The sequence below is a fragment of the Phyllopteryx taeniolatus genome, chromosome 1, assembly GCF_024500385.1.
Source record: "Phyllopteryx taeniolatus isolate TA_2022b chromosome 1, UOR_Ptae_1.2, whole genome shotgun sequence".
Classification (NCBI taxonomy): domain Eukaryota; kingdom Metazoa; phylum Chordata; class Actinopteri; order Syngnathiformes; family Syngnathidae; genus Phyllopteryx; species Phyllopteryx taeniolatus.
Genome location: NC_084502.1, coordinates 27,343,912 through 27,362,738, shown reverse-complemented (window position 1 = coordinate 27,362,738; position 18,827 = coordinate 27,343,912). Strand labels below are relative to the sequence as shown.

The following is an 18,827-nucleotide window of genomic DNA, read 5'->3' as shown; positions in this document are numbered from 1 at the left end:
ATTCTGTTTCACCAATCCAATGTAACTAGTACTACGTACTTGTGACGTTTGACTTTATTTGACCAATCAAACGGAGACAAGAAGTCAGATGACCACACACAGAAACAACATTTTAAATCAACATGAAGCATTCATACTCAATGTTTAATTTACAGACTATGAAAAGGAACAGCTATGTGCTGATCTGTTGTTGAGCTATCCTGTTTTCTATGTAATCGCTACCTGGTGAGCCTATTCAGCTGTTTCACTCGTGTGAATATAGACATTTTTTTGTAAGACCATTTTTGTGGCTGAATTTGCCTCTTTTTATGCTATTTTATAAAGATTGCCCGAAGCTGCACATTGTTATTTTATATTTTGTCTCTTTGGCGTTCATGCTCTGATTTTAAAAATTAATCAGAAGTTACTTACCAGTTCCACAGGATTTGAGTAGTTTTTTCACTGAGTACTTACTCTTATTCAAGTAATTGGAGGACTGCTTTTTACTTTTACTTGAGTCATATTATTCTAAAGTAACAGTACTCTTACTTGATTGAATTTGTGGCTACTCTACTCACCTCTTTACGTGATAGTAGGGGCATCGCACATGTGAGTGTTCAGACAATGTAATATTTTGTTTGACCATCATAAATCGCGAAGAACGTGTGCACGATAGTCACATCGCAGGGTCTGCTCTGATGTTGGTGGACTGTTATATACAGTGAATCAACTGTAATACTAAAATTGACCAGCAGAAAGACTTGTTTGGACATGCTCAAAAGATGAAGATTGTACACCAGCTGCATTTCCTCTCCAGACCAACAAGGCATGCACGAGGCAGCTGCGTGAGTCCGTGAGGTGCATTCAGGGACACTGCGTAAATGGGTGATCAGGTGTTCTTTTTTAAGACAGTACATAATTGTAAAAATGCATTAGTAGGAAAATATTTTTTTGTATCAAGAGTGCTTTCATTAAAACACTGTATGATCACACTGTGATAATATGGAATTTACTTATTTCTTTTTTTGTAATATAAGAGTAGATAAATTATTTTATTGATATAGTCAAGCCAGAGCTGCGAGGAATGCAAAGTTATCAATGTCCTTTCACCATCGTTCCTGTCATACTGTAGTGTGTTTTTGTTTGCACAGTAGGGACAAGTGGCCTCACAGTTCTGAGAACCGGGTTCAATCCCCGGCCCCGCCTATGTGGAGTTTGCATGTTCTCCCCGTGCCTGCGAGGGTTTTCTCCGGGCATTCCGGTTTCCTCCCACATCCCATTAATTGAAGACTCTAAATTGCCCGTAGGTGTGCATGTGAGTGCGAATGGTTGTTTGTTTGTGCCCTGCGATTGGCTGGCAACCAGTTCAGGATGTACCCCGCCTCCTGCCCGATGATAGCTGGGATAGGCTCCAGTACGCCCGGGTGCTAGTGAGGAGAAGCGGCTCAGAAAATGGATGGATGGATGGATGGATGAATTTGAACGGAAACAAAGGGGCAGAATGACTTTCTCTCTGCCTGTGAAAGCCTGTGTTAAAAATGCCAGGTTGTTTCTGTTCGTGCAGTTCCAGCATCCCCTGGTGGCAAGTTTATGAGTGTATTGTAATTTTAATTAGGCATATATTTTCCAGAGCACCCAGCGACACCCCCACAGTGTCTGGAAGCTGAAAGAATGTTAACAATTTTGAAGCCTGATTTCACATACTTTGCAAATAAAAATGTTTGTTACCAAGACTATTTTCTATAACGTGTCAAATTCACAAAACATTTTTTTGGCCTGTTTCGAAGCACTTTAATAATACTCACTCTATAAAATATCTGAACTCCGGTAAAAGTACAAGTACCTTTGCACAACTGCTAATAAGTATTTTTATCTTTTTTTAATCTTGTTTTATTTTATGTTACTTATTCTATTTATATTTCACAAATCTTATTACTTATCATTACTTACGTAATTACTTCTTACAAAGTTCTTAAAACCTATCCACATGACTCAGTGTGTGTTATACTGAGTGAAATGAAAAAAAAAGATGGCTTAATTTATGAAGGCAACCTTTGCGGTTAGGAGAAACTTAAATAAAATGAGTCCTAGTTTGTAAGAATCGGATAAGCATTAAGGACTTTATTTTGCAAATCGGCCCAGTTTGATTTGTCCATAAATCAGTGTAAATAAATTGGAAATTTGTGACTCGACTTGACTCTTTGTTAGAAAAATGCCCATATGTTAGTCTTATTAGTTGAAATTTTGATGTTTAAACAGGCCATTTTCAGATTTTTCGATGGCGGCGTCCGCTTGAGCCATCTCATTCCGGTCCACGGCGAGAGTAAACTAATCGTCTAATTTACATCAAACTTCACAGAAAACAAGAATAATAACAGTTTATCACGTCGACCTACCTTTCAATCGTGTTGAAATCCTATGAACGTGTGATTTTGGACACCGAAATCGAGGAGCATTTTCATCTTTGTCAGAGCCAAAAATCTCATTTGAATTGAAAATTTAAAATAACGAGGCGGTAGAGGGAATAGAACAAGGATTAGGCCTCCCTTTTGCGAAACAGTGAGAAACCCAATTTTGGTGGACCTCTGCTAATTCCAAGTTTGGGAAATCTGGCACAGCGAAATGAACATAAAATGGTGGCCGGTGAGCTGGATTTAGTTTATTTAGTTTATTTACTTGTATTTTCACGTATACCACTGAAGTAAACAAAATAAAATCTATAAAATCAATAAAAACAAATTCTAATATAGTCTAAACACTTTTTAGACTACCTTTACTTCCAATACTCAAGTACATTTAATATAAGATTTTTTTTTTTTTTCATTTAAGTACAGGAAATGTCAGATACATTAACCTTTTTTTTTTTGTCCTTTTCGGCTGTAAGGTGAAGCAGAAAGGAGGATCTCTTTTATGCTGCAACAGTTTTACTGTGCCACAGTAGACTTTTTACGCTATAAACGTCTATAGGACCAGAGTGTGAGTGAGGGGATACCCAAGAAATTCGCATAGTCATCAGTTATTTGTCACAATTGTTGAGTGGCCCAAGACCCAGCGATTAAGTCCCAGGATTGTGTCTGCAGACACATGCAAGTGAATTGACACCGTTTTGCATGCACAATGACCGTCAGAAGTGTCCTGTCATTGCTGTGCCTGCCCCGCGGAGGCTGAGGACCCCACCCAATCAATCGAGAGGCGGGGTCGGTCTCAGGAGTCCACCCGAGAGCGGCCGGGTGGACGACACACGTTTGACTTTTAGACTTTTACTCAGGTAATACTCTACAAGGGGACTTACTTCTACCAAACTAGTTATTTTCTTTTACCCAAATATCGCTTTCCGGTATGTAAGACCGGCCCTCATTGACTTAAAACAAAATCAGATGATTTTATTTATTTATTGAATCTGCCTTTTGGTTGTAGGCATTTTATTTTGAAATTTCGAGCCGGAATTACAAGTGTTTCCGGCTGCCTTATTGTATTTAATGATGGCGACTGACAGTTCCTCGGACGTATGCACGATCCGCATGTATTGAATTTGAATTCGTCCGCAATTGAACATAATAATAAAAATGGCGTCTGTTCTAGAAAAGTAAACTCTTGTGGGTTTAGCTAAACATTCGCTGCCCTTACGTTTGAAATGAACTGCTCTCTCACGTAACAACAAATATACGATACCTTTGGCGAGGTTGGTGGTCACCCATGAAACGTTGTAAAAGTGTAGTAGTGTAGTACTCTGATAGACTGTTACGTTTCAGAGATGACGGTGGTGAATCTGTCCTTCGCTGCGTGTGGGTTTTTGGGCATCTACCACTTGGGAGCTGTGGGGGCTTTTCTCCGTCATGGGGACAAGCTGCTGACCTCCCTCAAGTCCTGTGCGGGGTCCTCAGCTGGGGCCCTTGTTGCTGCTGTCATGCTCACGGCTCCTGAGAAAGTCAAGGTAGACAGCTGGCTTTCTCTTGAGACCTTTTCGTAATGGTTGTAAACAGACAGGAGGCGCGATTGACCTTCCCGCTGGCAGAAAAGTGAGTTGACCTATCTTTGACCTGAATTAAAACAATGACAAAACCTTGTTGTGCCACCAGATATAGCTTGCAAGGTTATGTTTTTTTTCGATGTACTGAACTTAGAAAGGGCGGCACGGTGACCCCACTGGTTAGAGCGTCTGCCACACAGTTCTGAGGAGCGGGGTTCAATCCCCCTGTGTGGAGTTTGCATTTTCTACCCGTGCCTGTGTGGGTTTTCTCCGGTTTCACTCTGGTTTCCTCCCACATCCCAAAAACATGCACGGTAGGTTAATTGACAACTCTAAATTGCCCGTAGGTGTGAATGTGAGTGCGAATGGTTGTTTGTTTGTATGTGCCCTGCGATTGGCTGGCAACCAGTTCAGGGTGTACCCACCTCCTGCCCGATGATAGCTGGGATAGGCTCCAGCACGCCCGCGACCCTAGTGAGGAGAAGCGGCTCAGAAAATGGATTAATGGATGGATGAACTTAAAAAGGATAAAGTGAGCAGGATAAATTGAGTGAATGTCCTAAGTAGTTGTACAGTGATGATTGCACGATGTAATAGCCACTTTTAAAGGGACAGACTGCGAAACAAACCTCTTATCATTGAGTTGGTGGAAGGAATTGTCTCACAGGTACGCATAAAATGTTTGATTAGGAACATCATCTTATAAACTGAGACTTTTTAACATTGAAACTATGGAAGGAGAGAAGAAGGATAAAATCATTGTTCAATTCAATTATGCAGTTTTTTTTCAATAGCTCTCCCTTGGTCAAATGAGATGCAAGGTTTTATTTCTAGTGGTACCAGCTGAAAACAATTCGTCTATTGCTAACCAAAAGTAGAGCGATGTCATTGTATAATGACCTTTTATTTTTAATAAAGAAAAATCACTTGCAAAACAAAGCGATAGATTCGACCAAGTGACAGCTAGTAACTTGGAAAAATTGGTAAGTCAGGGTACTTACAAGTCAAGGTACTACTGTATTATGTTTATTGCTGTGAATATGTATATACCACAGTGACACGAACCCATAGACTTTTGTTGCAAACACAGATAGAAAAAAAAAGGTATAGAGGAATTGCGTTACATTGAAGACCCATTATTTACCATCTACTGGCTTTTTCTTGAAACTTTTAAATGCACCAACTAATTTTTGCCTCAGTGTGGTCGGACACACAGAAACCTGGACAATCAGCACACCATGATTCGTGTTAAGAGTTCAGCATACAACTTTTAGTACTGTATATCTTTACTACTTTCAAGGGTGCTTAAGGGGGTGAGGGGCTGATGCACTTCTAAGGGCCCATGACTGACACGGGCCCTAAAAAAGCAATACTTTTAAAGTTGTATTTATATTTGCTGCATTAATGTAGTGGGGAGTACAAAGTTATGTCTTTTTCACAGGAGCCCAAATCCCCAGTCACTCCCTTGGTTAGGGGTTCCACGACTTCAGATTTGCAGTCACTAATGTAATGAAGGCCATGTCGAGGTGATGACTCTGAGGATGTCATTGCTAAGTCACAGGAGGAGGGAATGTTTTGCAATAATCTGACTGGACAGTTGGCCAGTGGTGCAATGTCCTCTTTTCCGATGAAAGTGAAGTATGCTTTCATTTGGGAGTCAAGGTCCAAGGGTTTGGAGGAAGACAGGTGAAGAACATAAACCAAGCTGCTTGAGCTCCAGTGTTAAATATCCGCAGTCAGACATGATTTGGGGTCCATTGTCCAGAGCAGGTGTTGGTAAACTCTGCTTTCTTAAATCCAAGGTCACCGCAACAGTCTAACAGAATGTTTTAGAGGACTTCATGATTCCTTCTGCTGAGGATCTGTATGGAGATGCAGATTTCATCTTCCAGCAGGACCTCCCCATACTGCCAGAAGCACCAAAACCCATGCCATCACAGTGCTTGACTGGGCAGCCAACTCGCCAGGTCTAAACCCCATTGAGAATCGATTGGGTATTATCAATGTAGCCCTATGGTGGGCACAAGCCAGTGCAAACTGTTGGCCGGTCCCAAGGCCGGATAAATGCAGAGGGTTACGTCAGGAAGGGCATCCAGCTTAAAACCTTGCCAAACAAATATGAGCGTTCATCTAAAGAATTCCATACCGGATCGGTCATGGCGCGGGTTAACAACATCCGCCCCCGTCACCATTAACCTGCAGGGCGCCGATGGAAATTCAGGTACTGTGGGTCGAAGACGAAGGAGAGGTGGAAAGCAGGTGAAAGGCAGAAAGAGAAGAGGAAAGCACAGAGCCTATAATTGAATTTTGGGACTTTGAATGTTGGGACTATGACAGGAAAATCTTGGGAGTTGCTTGACATGATGATTAGGAGAAAGGTTAATATATTGTGTGTCCAGGAGAGCATGTGGAAAGGCAGTAAGGTTAGAAGTTTAGGGGCAGGGTTTACCATGGGGTAGATGGGAAGAGAAATGGAGTAGGGCTTATTTTAAAAGAATAGTTAGCTAAGAATGTCTTGGAGGTGAAAAGAGTATCAGATCAAGTGATGAGGCTGAAACTTGAAATTGAGGGTGTTATGTATAATGTGATTAACGGCTATGCCCCACAGGTAGGATATGACCTACAGGTGAAGAAGAAACTCTGGAAGGAAGTAGAAGAAGTAGTTCTGAACATCCCAGACAGAGAGTCGTGAATTGTGCAGATTGTAATGGACATGTTGGTGATGAAGAAGTAATGGGAAAGTACTGCATCCAGGAAAGGAACTTGGAGGGACAGATGGTGCTAGACTCTGCAAAAAGGATGGCAATGGCTGTAGTGAACACTTTTTTTCAGAAGAGGCAGGAACATAGGGTGACCTACAAGAGCGAAGGTAGAAGCACGCAGGTGGATTACATCTTGTGCAGATGATGTAATCTGAAGGAGGTTACTGACTGTAAAGTAGTGGTAGGGGAGAGTGTGGCTTGACAGCATAGGATGGTGGTATGTAAGATGTCTGTGGTGTGGGAAGGAAGATTAAGAAGACAAAGGCAGAGCAGAGAACCATGTGGTGGAAGCTGAGAAAGGAAAGAGTGTTGTGTGGCTTTTCGGGAAGAGGTGAGACAGGCTCTCGGTGGACAGGTGGAGCTTCCAGAAGACTGGACCACTACAGCCAAGGTTATCAGAGAGACAGGCAGGAGAGTACTTGGTGTATTCTGGTAGGAAAGGAGAGGAGACTTGGTGGTGGAACCTCACAGTATAGGAAATCATACAAGGAAAAAGGTTAGCTAAGAAGAAGTGGGACACAGAGGACCGAGGAGAGGCGAAAGAAATATATTGAGATGCGACGTAGGGCAAAGGTAGAAGTGGCAAAGGCCAAACAAGAGGCATATGATGACATGCATGCCAGGTTGGACACTAAAGAAGGAGATAAAGATCTATACAAGTTGGCCAGACAGAGGGATAGAGATGGGAAGGATATGCAGCAGGTTAGGGTGATTAAGGATAGATGGAAATGTGTTGACCGACGCCAATAGTGTGCTGGATAGATGTTATGAATACTTTGAGGAGTTGATGAATGAGGGAAATGAGAGCGAAGGAAGCGTAGAAGAGGCAAGTGTGGTAGACCAGGAAGTGGCAATGATTAGTAAGGGGAAGTTAGAAAGGCATTAAAGAGAATGAAAATTGGAAAGGCAGTTGGTCTTGATGACATTCCTTTGGAGAAGAGGTGGCTGTGGAGTTTTTGACCAGCTTGTTTAACAGAATTCTAGCGGGTGAGAAGATGCCTGAGGAATGGAGGAAAAGTGTGCTGGTGCCCATTTTTAAGAACAAGGGTGATGTGCAGAGCTGTGGGAACTGTAGAGAAATAAAGTTGATGAGCCACACAATGAAGTTATGGCTAATAGTGGAAGCTAGACTCAGAAGAGAAGTATTTGCGAGCAACAGTATGGTTTCATGCTAAGAAAGATTACCACAGATGCATTATTTGCCTTGAGGATGTTGAAGGAAAAGTACAAAGAAGGTCAGAAGGAGCTACATTGTGTCTTTGTGAATCTAGAGAAAACCAATGACAGAGTACCCAGAGAGGAACTGTGGTACTGCATGCGGAAGTCTGGAGTGGCAGAGAAGTATGTTAGAATAATACAGGACATGTATGAGGGCAGCAGAACAGTGGTGAGGTGGCCTGTCGGTGTGACAGAGGAGTTTAAGGTGGAGGTGGGACTGCATCAGGGATTTTTTCAACAACTTCTCCTCTAACATTAAAAACACTGAAAATGAGCATATATTTCAAGCATAACGTCTTTAAGTTTTACCACTGTGCATTTGTATTTGTCACAGTGGGTTGAAATAAAAGTTCTGTTCTCTATGTATATATAAGTTCTATATTTAGTTAACATAGTTGTTTGTTCTTTGTCTTTCAGCACTGCAAAGAATTTACATACGATTTTGCTGAAAATGTAAGACAACAGAGGTTTGGAGCAATCACGCCTGGTTTTAACGTCTTGTCCAAGCTGCGGTAAGCACACAACAGACAATGGGTTGAAGCAACTGAAGCAGGCACTCAAGATTATTTGCCACTTTGCAGGGAAGGGATTGAGGAGATGCTGCCTGTTGATGCACACATCCTGGCATCTGACCGCCTCCATGTCTCATTGACACACTTCAGAAGTGGCAAGAACCTCATTGTGTGTCAGTTTAACTCCAGAGAGGAGCTCATACAGGTGCACACACACAAACACACACCCATGATCAATGTGCATTCGAGTTTACAGCACTGGGATAATTTAGTTTTGTCCATTTAGACCAATTTGCACAGAAATATTTACTTCTTATTTATTGTTTTGCTATCTTTGAGCATGTACAGTGCGGCCAACATTAAAACCCTGAAAAAGGGAAATGTTAATGATGATGCTAAACAAAGTAGCCTCAGCAGAATTAAGCATTGTGAGCAAGACTTCCCCCTTCCCATCTCTGTAGTAGGCTTTACACGAGCAGGATTTTTGGGGCTGATCACCGATCAGCGAGTTTGAAAAAAACATTAACCGATCCCCGATCGGATCACAAGATGGGGCAATGTATCTATTTAAATGACTTGTTCATGTACTTTATATACTTGTATACTGAGTATCTTCAAAAGTATTCACTAGTCAGGTCATGTATATTCTAATTAGTCAGGTCAAACCAAGATTACAACATGACAGAAATAATGGGTGCTAATTTACTGTATAATTAAATTACAATTAAACATACAGGGGTGCCTTCAGATTCTAGTGCCTTGACTTACAAGTCACTTGACCAATTTTTTATCCTGAGATATGGGCAAAATTTTAGACACAAGTTCACTTGAGACCTCCACCACTAGATGGCGCACTTCACCACATTCAGCTACCATCAATTGACATTGGTTTTCTTGCAATGGAACACCATAAAGCAGGTTTGCCAACTGCCAATAAGTAAACCAAACAAAGCAAATTTATTTATATAGCGCTCTTCATACACAAGGTAACTCCGTGTGCTTTACATGATTAAAACCATTTAAAAACAAAAGAAAAAAAACAGCTTAAAAACCAATAAAACAAAGAGAAAAAAAAAGAATACAATTCAAACAGCGTCCAGTGCAAGAAATATTAAAAAGTGGAAATGCTCTAAAACGCATGAGAAAAAAGAAGAGTTTTTAACCTGGACTTAAAAACATTCACACTTGGGGCTGATGTCACTTCTGTTGGCAACTTATTGCATTTGTATGCAGCATAATAGCTAAATGCTGCTTCACCATGTTTGCTTTGGACTCTGTGCTCCACTATTTGACCTGAGTCTGTCGATCTCACAGCCCTTCTGGGTTTATAGTCCATGAGCATTTCTTTCATGTATTCAGGACCTAAATCATTTAGTGATTTATAGACCAGTAGCAGAACTTTAAAATCTCTTCTAAAGCTGACTGGGAGCCAGTGTGAAGACTTTTGAATTGGAGTAATATGCTCTGACTTCTTTGTTCTGGTTAGAACCGAGCTGCAGCATTCTGAATGACCTGCAGCTGTTTAATGCTCTTGTGGGGGAGTCCAGTCAGAAGACCATTACAATAGTCAAGTGTACTTGCGATAAAAGCATGGATGAGCTTCTCCTGGTCTGCTTGGCACATGGAAGCCTTCACTCTGGATATGGTCTTCAGATGGTAGAAGGGAGTTTTAGTAATTGATTTGATAGGACTGTTGAACGTCAGGTCGGAATCAATCAGTACACCAAGGCTTCGGACTTGGTCTTTTGTTTTTAAAGAGAGTGACTCCAGGTATTTACTAACAGCAATCCTCTTTTCTTTATTGCCAAAAACAATTATCTCGGTTTTCTTGTGGTTTAATTGAAGAATTTTTTTCCAACCTGTTAAGCAGTATATTATGATCTACCGTATCAAAAGCTGCACTGAGATCCAACAAGACCAGAATTTATACCTTTCCCCAGTCCGTGTTCAACCTTATATCATTTAGCATTTTGATAAGAGCAGATTCTCTACTGTGATGTGTTCGGAAACCTGATTGAAATTTGTCAAAAAGTCCATTTAAGTTCAATAAATTGCTGAGTTGGTGAAAAACAACTTTCTCAGCAATCTTGGCTGTGAAAGGGAGATTTGAGAAGATGATGAACAAGGAAAGACAATACATTAGGTACAGTAGCGTTTTGTGCTTGCATTTTCCATGTTGCTGGTTTATGTGGAGAGCAAATTGTATTATAGTGTGTTTTATACAGTAGTGTATACATTGCAATACTGTTGAGTGCAATAATTGTCATAAGACGTTCAAGCAAATTTTGGATGTTTTGTGGGGCTGGAACGGATGAACTGCATTTCCATTCATTTCAATGGGAAAGATGATTTGAAATGCAAATTAAACTCGTCTCTTAAGGCACCGCTGTACTTCCTCGATACCAATAGACTACTTCCCTATTAGGGTTTTGGAACTATCTTGTAGCATCTTAAGGTGTTTGAAAAGGCACAAAAACCCCAAATAAGCGAATCTTTCAGCAAATAGCTGGAAATTGGTTCCCCAGGGGAAAGAAAATTTGAATAGTTACATTTTTGAATGGTGAACCACAAATATGCGGGTATTACTATATCGCTGTTGTGGGAATTTAATGGCATACTGATAGCAAGCCTGACCACAGACACAGCTTGTTTTGTAGTTATCCATTTGTCATCGCAAGCTGTTAGCTGCCTGCCAGTACACTGTGGCGATCCTGCACCGTCCAGCTGCACCTGGGCTGGAAGCCTGTGCAAAAAGTTCTTTTGAAGTCTCTGAGGAGTGAGGTTTTACTATTATACATTAGCACAGTGCAAGTTGGCATCCATTCCACCAGCACGACTGTGGCCAGCACAATAACAGAAGTGGGGAAAAACATAAAGCAAAGCACAAAAACACAGAGGATCACAGAGATGGCAGCGAAATTTGCAAGCAATAAGTATACACCCCGGGCCATCAGAAATTTTAATTTACCCATTATTTTCATTGCAGTCCAAAATATAACCACTACCACCGCCTTCAATCCCATTAAAACTCAAAACAAGCACACACGAGCAATGAAACAAATCACAGCTAGGTAGATTTTGAGCTAACTGACGCTCGCACACATTATTATTGAAAAAAATTTCAACCAATAAAGTTAAAATATTCAAGGATTATTTGTCTGACCCACGTACATTGATCTTTATGATAACCCCATTGCCATTTTGTTGTTGCTCCCCCAAGGCACTCCTGGCCAGCAGCTTTGTGCCAGTTTATTCCGGGCTCCAACCTGTGGTGTTCCGAGGACAGGTACTTGGCCTCGTCACTGCTGCACTAATTTGATTTCCTTTTGTTCATGTTCACTGTAGCTGGATTTATACCATTTGTCTTTGTCAGTAGAAATGGATTGATGGAGGCTTCACTGACAGCCTTCCAATCCTGCCTGTTGGCCGAACCATTACGGTGTCCCCGTTTGCTGGGCAGCAGGACGTGAGTCCATTGCACAAGGGCCATGGGTTCAAGACCCAACTCAGGTTGACTAACATGAACATATTGGTATGTATTGTAATTTATGTATCTGTGTCTTACCATCATAACGAAAACAAAATGATAATCCAGTACTTAAAACGATGAAATGTTACCAGTATTAAAATTTGTATTTTTTTTTTAAATGCAATAATTAAAACGATGAAAACAAATTCCGGACTCAATGTGTGCAGGCGTACTTTGATGACCCTGTAGTAGTCATGACAGCGTATGATATGCTGCAAAAACAAAGATACATTTTTGTTTGTTGTTTTGGCAATGTTATCTTTGTTAAATGTCAAGCTTTTTGTATTAAAAAAAAAAAAATATTTATCTTTAGGCTCCCAACAGCTGCTGATAACGTCATTATCAAAGTAGAAGAATTTCATATTGAGGCCTTAAATACTGTAACAATGTGAATGTGAATGTGATCGAAATTTAACAAATTTAAATTTCTACTACTATTACTACTACTATTGATTTATTTTTCGTTGCATTTACCAGCAGTCTGGATGCCCTGTGGCACCATGCTGCCCCTATTGGTCAGTCTTGGTAGTAGAACAGACGTAAGTGATGGGAATTCTGGCTCTTTTTCGAGAACCGTCTATTTTGGATCGGCTCACTAAAAAGAGATGACTCTTGCAGCTCCCAAACAGCTCTTTGATTTTTCATTACTTAAATTAATTTATAATGCAAAAATAATGTAAAATGATGCATACTAATGTTAAAAAAACATGCAATATTTTTCCATTATATTCCTTATAAAAATATCATTTTATTTATTCACTCTACTTGGTGCTACAATAAAATAAAATACAAAAACAAACATAACTATTTGAAATTTAACTAATACATATTTTAAGCTTTTAACTTTTTTATGTTCAACAAATTTTAAGAGAAACAACAAAATTACTGGAAAACACAACGCAACAAATATAAACTAAGATGTGTAAAACAAAAATTAAAAAATCTGCTTTCAGATTTCTTATCTATAGTTAAGATTGAAGTGTCTCAGCTTTGAGGAGCTGATCCAGTTTCTTCTATCTGACATTTTTTGCTGTATCCTGTTTTGGAGAAGGTTCTCTCTGAAGGGACTGACATTGCTACAATGTGCAACAGTTGCATTAGACACACTGGAACCTTCATTAATATCTGGTTCAAATGCTTGTCTTTATTCTTCTCATCGCATGGATTGGTGCCTGTGCAGATTGTGCAGCCAACCCAATAAGAGATTTTTTTTCCCTGCAGACTTTACACTGCCTTTGTATTGTCAATAAAGTTTGTGTCCAGATTTTACACCTTTTCCTGCTATCACTGATTTCCCCAACTATTCCTTACCAGCACATTTGTTTTCTCTGACGGCCCCATATTCTGTTCCTCACTCGTCTTCCTTCCACGTCTGTGTGCTGCTGTGTGCTCCCGCCCCTCTCCACCTATGCTCCGCAAAGTTAAGAGAGAGAGACGATGCAAAACGTATTGACCAATCATGTGCGGGCATTCTCTTAAGTGAACGACGAAAGCGGCTCCCAATCATGAGCCGGCTTTCATGGTTCGCTTCAAAGAGCCGGATCTTAGAGCCATTTCGTTCGGGACTGACATCACTAATGTGTGTGGGCTTGCTGTTTAGGTCATCTTGAGTACAGCACAGACTATAAGAGTAATAAGCAGGGGTGCACATCAGTGGTGCGCATGCACACTGAAAATATTAAAACGCACCAAATTGTAGTGTATCAGTGCGCATTTACGAGGTGCGACTGTTCATCTTTGAACTGCGATCCATACGGATCACTCTCCACGGTTCGCCACACTCGTTCGTGGTCCACGAATTGGTCCAAGAGTATGTGCGTGCAGTGTGGAGTCACCTCCAAACCTCTCTGCTGATCCCCTAGAAGCATTATCATGAAAAGATCCCACACCCCACAACTAGCTAACCATAGCTAATATCAGTTAATGTCTACATTTGCAGATACACTCTTGCATAATAACGCATAAGCAGAGAAGTATGGAGGTGACGCCACACTGCACGCGTACCCATCTTGATTGGTTGGTGTCAGGTGAAAAAAAAGAAGTTTTGCATGTTCACACTTCGGCAGCATGTTTAATCCAAACTCAGTACTCATCCCTAGCGGTGAAGGTAGTCATGGCTAGCAAAGTGGAGGAGCAGAAGAACTTGAAAACCCTCGATCCTATGTTATCGAAGTCGGATGTCATCCAAGACGAAAGCTGCCCAACAACCGCTTATCATCACAGCATTTAAGCACCACTTTGCTGCACAATCCGACCAGGCAGCAGGCTTACATTAAGCTATTAGAAAAGCTATTGGGATGTTTATTGCTGAAGGCATGAGTCCATACTCTGTTGTGCAAAACATTTTATGAATTCCTGTTGCGCACCCACTTCAGTGCAACGATTGAGCCAAATCTTTATGAGCAGGAAAAGACAAAAAATGTCAACAAATTATCCTGCATATCCTTTGTACCGCTCACCACAAATGAGTGGACTTCCAGAGTAACAGAAAGCTATACAGTGGGTACGGAAAGTATTCCTCATTAATGTACGCACAGCACCCCATATTGACAAAAAAAAATAATTGTTGAAATGTTTGCAGATTTATTAAAAAGAAAAACTGAAATATCACACAGCCATAAGTATTCAGACCCTTTGCTCAGTATTTAGTAGAAGCACCCTTTTGAGCCAATACAGCCATGAGTCTTTTGGGGAATGATGCAACAACTTTTTCACACCTGGATTTTGGCATCCTCTGCCATTCCTCCTTGCAGATCCTCTCCAGTTCTGTCAGGTTGGATGGTGAATGTTGGTGGACAGCCATTTTCAGGTCTCTCCAGAGATGCTCAATTGGGTTTAAGTCAGGGCTCTGGCTGGGCCATTCAAGAACAGTCACGGAGTTGTTCTGAAGCCACTCCTTCGGTATTTTAGCTGTGTGCTTAGATTCATTGTCTTGTTGGAAGGTGAACCTTCGGCCCAGTCTGAGGTCCTGAGCACTCTGGAGAAAGTTTTCGTCTAGGATATCCCTGTTCTGGGCCGCATTCATCTTTTCTTCGATTGCAATCGGTCTCCCTGTCCCTGCACCTGAAAAACACCCCCACAGCATGATGCTACCACCACCATGCTTGACTGTTGGGACTGTATTGGACAGGTGATGAGCAGTGCCTGGTTTTCTCCACACATACCGCATGGAATTAAGGCCAAAAAGTTCTATCTTGATCTCATCAGACCAGATAATCTTATTTCTCACCATCTTGGAGTCCTTCAGGTGTTTTTTTTTAGCAAACTCCATGCGGGTTTTCATGTGTCTTGAACTGAGGAGAGGCTTCCGTCGGGCCACTCTGCCATAAAGCCCCAACTGGTGGAGGGCTGCAGTGATGGTTGACTTTCTAGAACTTTCTCCCATCTCCCGACTGCATCTCTGGAGCTCAGCCACAGTGATCTTTGGGTTCTTCTTTACCTCTCTCACCAAGGCTCTTCTCCCCCAATTGCTCAGTTTGGCCGGGCGGCCAGCTCTGGGAAGGGTTCTTGTCGTCCCAAACGTCTTCCATTTAAGGATTATGTGCTTTTCGGAACCTTAACTGCATCAGAATATTTTTGTAACCTTGGGCAGATCTGTGCCTTGCCACAATTCTGTTTCTGAGCTCTTCAGGCAGTTCCTTTGACCTCATGATTCTCACTTGCTCTGACATGCACTGTGAGCTGTAAGGTCTTATATATACAGGTGTGTGCCTTTCCTAATCAAGTCCAATCGGTATCATCAAACACAGCTGGACTCCAATGAAGGTGTAGAACCATCTCAAGGATGATCAGAAGAAATGTAGAGCACCAGAGTCAAATATATGAGTGTCACAGCAAAGGGTCTGAATACTTATGGCTGTGTGATATTTCAGTTTTTCTTTTTTAATAAATCAGCAAAAATTTCAACAATATTTTGTTTTCTGTCAATATGGGGTGCTGTGTGTACATTGAGGGGAAAAATGAACTTAAATCATTTTTACAAATGGCTGCAATATAACAAAGAGTGAAAAATTTAAGGGGGTCTGAATACTTTCCGTAACCACTGTATAAGGGTACTGAGTTACAACATCATATTGGAGTGGCAGATAAGGAGATCCGTGCATTAGACACGCCCCCTCTTCGAGAGTCACACTGGCACAAAGCATATCAGATAGATATGATGGCCCAAGACTGTTAAGACATTTAAATACTAATAAAATAACGTTAAATTGATAGTGTGTCTGAATGCTGGCACGTGGTTCCTAATTTTGGCTTGTACGGTCTCCCCAGTTCTCCATGGAAAACATCAAACGACTGAACCAGGCTTTATTCCCACCATCTACCAATGCAATGCATTCCCTCTGTCAGGAAGGTTTTGATGACGCCATGAGGTTCCTGAAGACAGAGGGTTGGATGAAGTAGAGGGCTGAGAGTCAGAACAGATGGTGTCAGTTTCACATTAAATAACTTTGTAAGTTCTAGACCATAAGCAGGTTCTGCATTGGTTTTCAGTGCAGTATGCGAAAGCAACGACTTCCCCTCAGGGAAGAATGTAATGTTCTGACTCCACTCAATATTTCAGGAAGAAACCAAATTAATTAGGCACTGAGCTGTGAAACCGGCGGGGATTCATTCTCTGAATTGGTTGCCTGATGTTAGCGAGCTATCCCACAGTGCATTTGTTTTTATTGAGTTGTTTCTTTCTGTGAGATGTTGATTTGCAGTCATGGTTTTCCCCATTATGTTATGTAAGCTTACCTGCTCCTTGTGATAATTAGACTTAAGTAACACTTCCCTTATATTACTTTAAACTGGAGGCAAACTATTCCCCAGCTCACATGTAATATTTCATCCTATTGTACTGCAAAATTCACTTCGACTAGTAGAGCACATAAAAGGATCCCTAAACTGCCCCACTGGAGGAGCTGACTTTGCAATTTGTACACAGGCCTGGGAAGCTTGTTCTTGATAATTCCAGGAATGCATTGTTAGTCAGGTTGTTTTTATCATTTACTGTATGTATGTAATTTATACACAGGTATTTAGTTTTGCTCGCTTACAAGAGACAAATCCATAAATGAAAATAAACTATTGTCTGCATGCATATGTGTGCATGTTATCTATATGTGCATGTCCAACTATTCCTAGTTGAAGTTTACTGTCAAACTAAATGTAAAATAAAGGCATAAGGCATGCACATCAGAAGGAGGAGTGCAATGTCCATTTGGGTAAAGCAAAAAATGACAAAAACACTTTTTAAACCTTTTGGGTTTTTTGGGGGGGTGGGGTGAGGCTGAAACTAATAAAGAGCATTTCCATTCATTTCAATGGGGAAAGATGATTTGAGATAAGAGTGTTTTGAGTGTGGTCACGGAACGAATTAAACTGGTATCTTAAGGCCCCACTGTATTTTATTTGTCACTGTGAAACAGAAAGATCCTCTTAGACACTACCACGCTGAGTAGTGCTTCAAATTGGTGTTTTTTCTTGGCACATGTGTACATGTTATTCTGAGTGTTCATGTTAAAAATACAGAACAATTCAATTAACGCTTGGGTCTTTCATGTGTAGTTTATCTACGCAACGTTAAAGTGAACATACAGTTGTTGCACCCAGACATATGGATATTGATCATAAAGACACAGGCATTCAATAGGGATGTAAGAATATTCACGATACCACAATATTGCGAAATAAAAAGTGCCTAGATATCATCGTGCTCTTGTCTCAGTATTTTTGGGCCAGCTCTATGCACCCACACTGCTTAGCCAGGCTTCTACAGCTAGACTACAGCACTCCAGTTACTCATTAAAAGTATAAACTCACCTGATTGGACGCGTAATGGCTACGTCACAAAAAATACACTGATTGGCTGACTGGCCCACACGACCAAAAAGCTGCATTGGGAGGGATGCAGAAACAACTGGGTGCCCCCAGTCCCTCCCAACACGACAGCGTAGCCGCTATGCCGGTCTGAGCATCCCGTCGCAGTTGATTGGGCGAGAGGCGCCTAATTATTCGAGCCGGCCTCCGTCCGAGCAAATGCGGGACCGTGGGTCAGGATGGACCTCCACTTCGGGAGGCACATCCTGGCCGGAGGGGGCCGCCACCGGGAAGCCCCACTAGCTGGCCCTCCCCGGGCCGCCACCACCGCTACCATTCAAAGAGATGATTCGCTGAATTATTTAAGCATATTGTAATAGCAGCACTCTTTAGTGGCATACTAGTGAGTGTTTATCTCAAGTCAAAAGTCGTGAGTGAAAGAACATCACACGGAGAGAGAATAACAATTCTGTCTCCCCATTACAACATATTCCTGTGCCAGTAGAGTAGTCCCAAAAAGGAAATATTGAAATACTGTAGGTGCACTTCATACAAATACAGATATCAATGCTAAAATAAATCGCCGTCGCTGTTGTCATAGAGGGAAGCCATAACGATTATGACTGTTAACCCATATAAAGGAATTATCACCTCATATAATTACACTACAAATTGATGACTTTTAAAATCATTAACTACTTTTAAAATCAGAAGCAGGCATCAGGTGCAGGTGGAGATGGGCCTGGTCAAGTTGGAGGCCAAAACAAAAATAGCAAAGAAATGAGGCAAATTTAATTTAAATCCTAAAATTGTACATCAACATGTACTTTAGCTATATAAATAAATGTTTTTCTGCGTGAAGAAAATGTGTTTATTTTTGCCTTATTGTACTCTTCAGAATCTTCCAGATTGCTTAGTTTATGTTAAAATCAAATACATTCTCTGCGGGAGCCCGGGGGATCCCCCAGACCCCCCTACAATGTTTTTTTTTCTTTTTTTTTGGTCACCTTTTTTATGCCTTTGGTGTTTGCATGTCTGTAAAAAAAATACTAAAG

At 41.1% G+C, this 18,827-nt stretch overlaps 1 protein-coding gene across 1 annotated transcript; it reads left to right on the top strand.

Annotated features, from left to right (window-relative positions):
* The first annotated feature begins 3,459 nt into the window (after positions 1–3,459).
* On the top strand, positions 3,460–17,683 carry pnpla4 (patatin-like phospholipase domain containing 4). The gene is made up of 7 exons (XM_061785004.1): positions 3,460–3,661; positions 3,732–3,913; positions 8,347–8,441; positions 8,511–8,646; positions 11,662–11,727; positions 11,818–11,973; positions 16,240–17,683. The coding sequence occupies exons 2-7, from the start codon at positions 3,734–3,736 to the stop codon at positions 16,369–16,371; spliced, it is 765 nt and encodes a 254-aa protein (XP_061640988.1). The 5' UTR covers positions 3,460–3,661; positions 3,732–3,733; the 3' UTR covers positions 16,372–17,683.
* The last annotated feature ends 1,144 nt before the right edge of the window (positions 17,684–18,827 follow it).

What these genes read in the sequence shown, in the direction of transcription:
- pnpla4 (XM_061785004.1), top strand. Translation starts at nt 3,734, where the DNA reads ATGACGGTGGTGAATCTGTCCTTCGCTGCGTGTGGGTTTTTGGGCATC. An exon ending in CTGTGGTGTTCCGAGGACAG is followed by an intron (nt 11,728 to 11,817) that starts GTACTTGGCCTC and finishes CTTTGTCAGTAG; the next exon opens with AAATGGATTGATGGAGGCTT. An exon ending in TGACTAACATGAACATATTG is followed by an intron (nt 11,974 to 16,239) that starts GTATGTATTGTA and finishes CGGTCTCCCCAG; the next exon opens with TTCTCCATGGAAAACATCAA.